We start from the raw sequence: 7,833 nt of genomic DNA on the forward strand, positions 1-7,833 counted from the left end.
CTCTCTCCCACTGTCTCTCTCACTCTCTCTCTCTCTCACTCTCCCTCTCTCTCTCTCTCTCTCTCTCTATCTCTCTCTCTCTCTCTCCCACTGTCTCTCTCTCGCTCTCTCTCTCTGTCTCTCTCTCTATCTCTCTGTCTCTCTCTCTCTCTGTCTCTCTCTCTCTCAGAGCCGTTTGTAGATGATGATTCAGAGGCTCCTCCTGTTCCTCCTCCCCCTCCACCTCCCCCATCTTCCACTCCTCTTCCTCATCCTCCAATCCGCACCTCTCCACGCTCATCCTACTCCCCCGACCTCTCCAACACCACCAGTAACCCCACAGGTGAGTCCGTCTGTGTGTCTGTGTGTCTGTCTGTGTGTGTGTGTGTGTGTGTGTGTCTGTGTGTGTCTGTGTGTCTGTCTGTGTGTGTGTGTGTGTGTGTGTGTGTGTGTGTGTGTGTCTGTGTGTCTGTCTGTGTGTGTGTGTGTGTTTGTGTGTGTGTGTGAGCCTGGCTGACTTGCCTCAGTAGTGTTCATGGCTTCAGTATGATGATTCAGTTTGACTGACCTGCCTTTGTTTGTTATCGGACACTGTTAACCTGAGGGGTTTTGGGTTTGAATCCTGACACTGTGTCTGTTATCAGACACTGTTAACCTGAGGGGTTTTGGGTTTGAGTCCTAACACTGTGTCTGTTATCAGACACTGTTAACCCGAGGGGTTTTGGGTTTGAATCCTGACACTGTGTCTGTTATTTGACACTGTTAACCTGAGGGTTAGAGAAGTGTGAATTTATCCTGATGAGAACTTGAACAGAGTGAAGACGTGTGTGAGTGAATAAGAAGCCGTCTGTGATAAAACACGTTTCTTGGTTCTGCTCCACTGGGCCGGGTCCAGACACGGTTTTACTGAACCCCCGTCTGTCTGTCTGTCTGTCTGACGGCCGCTGAAAACAGCGTCACACTCGTTTTCACATCCCCCCATCTGCTCCTCCGTTCCTCTCCTCCGCTCCCTTTTCCCCCTCTCTCTCTCTCCTCATTTCTCCTTCTCTCTCTCACGTCTCCTCCCTCGTTCCTCCAGACCCCCCCACGACCCCCACCCAGCCGCACACCACCGCCAACAGCTCTCAGCCAGGTAAGAAAAAGAGAGAGAGAGAGAGAAGGGCCGAGGGCTGAGGGGAGGAGAGGAACTGTTGCCAAACAGTTTCTGGGGGTTGCTATGGCATGTGCGTTTTGGTTTTATGAGTTTTCATGCAAAACTCTGTTTGATGTGGTTGCCTTTTTAAACGCATGCTCCTAATAAAGCGATTACACACCCCAGGGCGTGTGTGTGTGTGTGTGTCTATGCATGTGTACGTGTGCATGTGTGTGTGTGCGTGTGTGAGTTGGCATGTTTTGGTTGGTATTTGTGCAGTGTAATACAAGCTGAGCATGATGTCTGTCAGACCACATTGTACTGTCTGTCTGTCTCTATCTGTCCATCTCTCTGTCTGTCTCTGTCTCTTTGTCTCTATCTGTCCATCTCTCTGCCTGTCTCTCTGTCTGTCTGTCTCTATCTGTCCATCTCTCTGTCTGTCTGTCTGTTGGTGTAAAACATGCAGCATGTCATGTTTTGTTTATATGTTAATATTGTCTGTTTTATGTATGTTAATGCCGTCTGTTTTATGTAGTATCACACAGGGATCCGTCAAAACTCCTCATCTAAGTATTTTTACACACACACACACACACACACACACACACACACTGCCACACACACACACAAATGCTCATACACACACGCACACTAACACACACACACACGTACACACACCCACAGACATACTCAGAAACACACACACAAATGCTCACGCACACACACACACACACACACACAGACTGATTAATGTGTGTTGTGTATTTTCCAGGAACAGAATTCACTGTAATGACCCCAAGAGCTGGTCTGCCTGTTGCTAAGGACGACAGCAGTAACACAGCTATTCTGATTGGGTGCCTGGTGGGAATCATCTTGCTGCTATTGGCTGTGATAGCTGTCATTCTGTGGAGGCAGTACTGGAAGAAACTACTGGGCAAGGTGAGAGAGAGGTTTTGTGTGTCTGTATGTGTTTGTTGGATTGATAATTTTGTGTGTTGATGTATTGTTAATTGTGTATATGTCTGATTAAGGATAACTGCAGTGCAGAACAAAAAAAATAATAATGCTGTAGTGATATCAGGACATCACTGCAACATGTTTAATTTAGTCGTGATGTCATAATGAGGTCACAGATCGTGTAGTTGTGGTTCCATACTGTGTACTGAGGGATTTGGCAGGAAGAGTGATTTAGAGACAAAACAGGGATTTCATAACGAACAGGGTGCAGAGCAAGAGTCTACGTGATGTCAGAATAAATATAATGCAGTGAAAGAGACAGTAACAATGTCATACCAGCTCACTCAGTTTTGGTCTTGTAATGATGACCTTTTTCATTTAATGATTCATTTGGTTGTGGTGTCTGTGTGTGTGTGTGTGTGTGTGTGTGTGTGTGTGTGCAGGCCCAGGGCAGCCTGTCGAGTGATGAGCTGCGTGTCCATCTCTCTGTGCCTGCGGACAGTGTGGTTATTAACAACACACACTCCTACTCCAGCCGTTACCAGCGCATACACACTTTCAGTGACGACAGAGACAGGGAGAGAGAGAGAGACGGAGCAGGGGGGAGCGGGGGAGAGTACCAAGAGCCCAGCACTGTGCTCCGCCCACGGGAGCAGTGTGACAGCACAGGTGAGACACGCACACACACACACTATACGCGCTATACACACACACACACACACACACACACACACACACACTATACACATACACATACACACACACTCACTCATACACACACACACTATACACACACACACACACACTATACACACACGCTATACACACACACACACACACACACACACACACACACACACACTATACTCACATACACACACACACACACACACACTATACACACTATACACACACACACACACACACTATACACACACACACACTATACACACACGCTATATACACACACACTATACACACATACACACACACACACACACTCACTCATACACACACACACTATACACACACACACACACACTATACACACACACTATACACACACGCTATATACACACACGTTATATCCAGAGGCATGCTGTGTGTATCATTGTAACGTGTTTATAACCAGTCAGTCCCAGTGAATGCTTGTAACCCTCCGTTACTGAACGCATACGAATGCCCTGATGAACATGATGATAACGGTGATCATTAAAGGGAAGGATTCACCGGTTTTCTCTCCTCCACCCTCATCCTTTACGTTTGAATACGAATGTACGGCTTTGGGTTTTTGATTGGTTTGACTGATTGTCTCCTGCTGAGGCCAGTCTAGTGTCCCTGACTGTTTCTCACTGTGTGGAGAACAATATTCCCCAACTACACTCAGTCAGGCTGATCAAACCCCACATCTGTACAGACTCCTCAAACCCCACATCTGTACAGACTCCTCAAACCCCACATCTGTACAGACTCCTCAAACCCCACATCTGTACAGACTCCTCAAACCCCACATCTGTACAGGCCAAATCAAACTCCACATCTGTACAGGCTCATCAAACCCCCACATCTGTACAGACTCCTCAAACCCCACATCTGTACAGACTCATCAAACCCCACATCTGTACAGACTCCTCAAACCCCACATCTGTACAGGCCAAATCAAACTCCACATCTGTACAGGCCTATCAAACCCCACATCTGTACAGACTCATCAAACCCCACATCTGTACAGGCCTATCAAACCCCACATCTGTACAGGCCAAATCAAACCCCACATCTGTACAGGCTCCTCAAATCCCACATCTGTACAGAGAGGTGTGTGGAGGTCAGGAGGTCAGGAGGATGGTGGGGAGAAGAGAGGAAGGTGTGTGAATCATTCCGTTAAGTGTGTGACCTGCCTGCGATGAACTTAACACACGTTTGACCTGTGCTCAGACATTTCCCACCAGCGTAAACGTAACACCCTGCACCCTAACCACCCTGTCCTCTTGTCTTGTGTTTGTGTTTGTGTTTGTGTTTGTGTTTGTTTGTGTGTGATGTGTTGTGCTGTGTTGTACCTCGTTGTTGTTCCGTCTCTGTGTGTGTGTGTGTGTGTGTGTGTGTTCTCTCAGCCTTGCTGTTAAACAACCCAGCCTATCACCTTTTGCTGTCTGACCTGAGACACACATCCAGCTCCAAGACAAACTGCCCCAGCGACCAAGAAAAGCCCCAAAACGCCCCCCAGGGTAAGAGAGAGGGCTCATATGAAACGGGGGGTAATAACTGCCCCAGAGTAAAGGGCTGGGTAAATATCTGCCCCTTTGAGGGGGGTAAAATCAGCCCGTGAGGTAAGAGAGAGATGGGTGATATCCACCACAGAGTGGCAATACAAACGAGTTTCCTTCACCTTAAAACTTAAGAAAAACAACCAACACACCAGAGATGGGCTATAATCACACTACAAACATGCTACAAACATGCTATAACTCACCTAACACGCTATAAACAGCCCACAGACGTTTCTAAACGTGTAATAAACATGTAATAACGTGTAACGAACGTGTAACAAACACTCTACAAAGCATTGTGCAGTCATAAGGCCCACAGTTACATTGACCTCAGAGTGTCTCTGTGTTTTTGTCACTATACTCTTCTGCCCTGTGTGTGTGTGTGTGTGTGTGTGTGTAATTTGAATGACGTGAGGAACTAAATCAAGATCTAACACACAGGCACCTTAACACCATCACATAGTTTAATGACATTAGACCATTATATTTCTGTCTCTGTCTCTCGTTCAGCGTGTGCTCTAGACGTAGACGAGAAGGCCCTTCCCACTCAAGAGGAGCCGCCCCCTTATCCTGGGGCCCCGCCCTATCCCCACCTTAGCTCCGCCTCTCCCCCGCCCCCTCTTCTCCTGCCAGTGGGCGGAGCCAGCGTGCCTCATTATGCTGAAGCCGACATCATCAGCTTACAGGGAGTCAGCGGCAACAACACGTACGCGGTCCCCGCCCTGTGTGCCACGCCCACTGATTTGGCCACGCCCCTCCCAGAGCTGCCCAGAGAGTGCCTGGTCTTTAAAGAGAAACTGGGAGAAGGCCAGTTTGGAGAGGTACACACGCACACACACGCACACACACACACAGTCACACACACACACATGCATACACACACAAATATACACACCCGCGCACGCACACACACACACTCACACACACATACACACACACACATACACACACACACACACATACGTAAGAGAAACTATGAGTCAGTGAATGTGCACTTCTAAAGAGATTTTCATTGTCCAGCTGCACTTTTAGCTAACCCTGGGCCATACACACACACACACACACACACACATACACACACACACATACAACCCACTCACACACACATACACACATACACACACACACGCACTCATAACCATACATTCTCACTCGCATGCACTCTCACACACACCCACATACTCCAATACACACTCACAAGCACACTGGCATTCTTGGCATCACTAACATACTTAACATAGTTTTTGTCTGTGTGTGTTTATGTGTATGTGTGTGGTGTGTGTATGTGCGTGTGTGCGTATGTGTGTGTGTGTGTGTGCGTGAGCAGGTCCATCTGTGTGAGATTGAGAATCCACAGGATTTACCCAGTTTGGAGTTCCCCTTCAATGTGAGGAAGGGGCGCCCTCTGCTGGTGGCAGTCAAGATACTGCGACCAGACGCCTCTAAAAATGCCAGGTCAGTCACTGTCTCTACACACACACACACACACACACACACACACTGAGAGTCAGTGCATTGGGTTAAATGCTAATGTAAGTCTGTTGTCATTGCCTCAAATCTACCCATCCATCCATCCATCCATCCATCCATTCTTCCATTCATTCATTCATTCATTCATTCATTCATCCATTCTTCTATACATCCATACTGTTCTCTTTATAATAATGACTGACACCTTCATGTCAGCTCACACTAATTCCTAATCTCTCTCTCTCTCTCTCTCTCTCTCTGTGTGTGGGTCAGGAATGATTTTCTGAAGGAGGTGAAGATTCTGTCGCGGTTAAAGGACCCGAACATAATCCGTTTGCTGGGTGTGTGTGTGAGCACTGATCCACTCTGCATGGTCACAGAGTACATGGAGAGCGGAGACCTCAACCAGTACCTCTCCAGTCGAGTCTTACTGGACAAGACTGGTCCTGTCCACAACTCGTACACCATCAGGTACACACACCCCCACACACTCAAAGTTAATCAGACTGAACCTGTTTGACTGAATCTTTCTGGACAAGACTCGACAAATCCACACACACACACACGCACACACGCACACACACACATACAAACACACACACACACACACACACGCGTGCACGCACACACACATGCTCAAAGTTAATCAGACTGAACCTGTTTGACTGAATCTTTCTGGACAAGACTCGACAAATCCACACACACACACTCACACACACACTCATAGACACGCACACTCTCACACACACACACACGCACACAACACACACACACTCTCACATTTTCACACACACACACACACACACACACTAAGACCTGTGTCTGATCTCTCTCTCTCTCTCGGTCAGCTATCCTGCTCTGATCTCTATGGCGAGTCAGATAGCGTCAGGGATGAAGTTTTTGTCCTCCCTGAATTTCGTCCATCGTGATTTGGCGACACGGAACTGCCTGGTGGGCGGGGAGAGGGGTGAGGTGGGCGGGAACGGAGGCGAGCGTCAGATTAAAATCGCTGATTTTGGGATGAGCCGTAATCTGTATGCTGGAGATTACTACAGGATCCAGGGTCGAGCTGTTCTCCCCATCCGCTGGATGGCCTGGGAGTGTATTCTCATGGTGAGTGTGTGTGTGTGTGTGTGTGTGTGTGTTGGAGAAAGTCAAGGAGTGCTGATCCTGGAAAGTGTGTCATCTTAGATGAAACTGATGAAACTGGTCACAAATGTCTAAACCAAAATGTAACTTTTTTTTGTGTTTTCCCTGTGCGTGTGTGTGTATGTGTCTGTGTGTGTGTGTGTGTGACAGGGTAAGTTCACCACGGCCAGTGACGTTTGGGCGTTTGGTGTGACTCTGTGGGAGATGTTGAGTGTGTGTCAGGAACAGCCGTACTCACACATGACCGATGAACAGGTGATCGACAACGCCGGAGAATTCTTCAGGGACCACGGCAGACAGGTATACACAGAAACACACACACACACACACACAGATTCACACACACGGACACACACACACACACAGATTCACACACTCGGACACACACACACACATATACGTACATGCAGTTTTTGCAAGATATTTAACATTTTATTCATTTTTTTTTTATGTCTACACACTTTCTCTCTCTCTCTCTGTGTGTGTGTGTGTGTGTGTATCCGTGTGCGTGTGTCAGGTGTATTTGTGTCGGCCGGCCGTGTGTCCTCAGGGTTTATATGAGCTGATGTTGAGCTGCTGGAACAGAGAGTCTAAGCTCCGCCCCTCTTTCACACACATCCACACCTTCCTCACCGAGGACGCCATGAACATGGTCTAAGAGAGAGACAGACAGAGAGAGAGGGAGAGAGAGAGAGAGAGACACCGAAAACATCAGGGGAGAGACGCCCTCTCTCTCTCTGTGTGCCTGCTCTCTCTTTTCAGAACGGAGGGCTTCGTCAAGAGAGAAAGAGTGAAAGTTTGTCTCCTCTCGTTCGGTTTGCAGGTGTGTGGATCTGTCAGTCAGGAGCCAAGTGGGTTTTCTAATAGGCGGAGTCAGTG

At 47.9% G+C, this 7,833-nt stretch overlaps 1 protein-coding gene across 1 annotated transcript in view; it reads left to right on the top strand.

The window, feature by feature from the left end:
- ddr1 (discoidin domain receptor tyrosine kinase 1) overlaps window positions 1–7,612 on the top strand; it is a 23,307-nt gene extending 15,695 nt beyond the window's left edge. Inside the window, exons 8-19 of the mRNA XM_030785598.1 lie at window positions 170–204; window positions 758–761; window positions 1,058–1,111; window positions 1,884–2,050; window positions 2,512–2,737; window positions 4,180–4,293; window positions 4,846–5,156; window positions 5,663–5,790; window positions 6,079–6,276; window positions 6,654–6,918; window positions 7,105–7,254; window positions 7,472–7,612. Of these exons, the coding sequence (XP_030641458.1) occupies window positions 170–204; window positions 758–761; window positions 1,058–1,111; window positions 1,884–2,050; window positions 2,512–2,737; window positions 4,180–4,293; window positions 4,846–5,156; window positions 5,663–5,790; window positions 6,079–6,276; window positions 6,654–6,918; window positions 7,105–7,254; window positions 7,472–7,612 (1,793 nt within the window). The remainder of the gene's footprint in view (window positions 1–169; window positions 205–757; window positions 762–1,057; window positions 1,112–1,883; window positions 2,051–2,511; window positions 2,738–4,179; window positions 4,294–4,845; window positions 5,157–5,662; window positions 5,791–6,078; window positions 6,277–6,653; window positions 6,919–7,104; window positions 7,255–7,471) is intronic.
- The last annotated feature ends 221 nt before the right edge of the window (window positions 7,613–7,833 follow it).

The sequence above is a fragment of the Chanos chanos genome, chromosome 9 (assembly GCF_902362185.1).
Source record: "Chanos chanos chromosome 9, fChaCha1.1, whole genome shotgun sequence".
Taxonomy (NCBI): domain Eukaryota; kingdom Metazoa; phylum Chordata; class Actinopteri; order Gonorynchiformes; family Chanidae; genus Chanos; species Chanos chanos.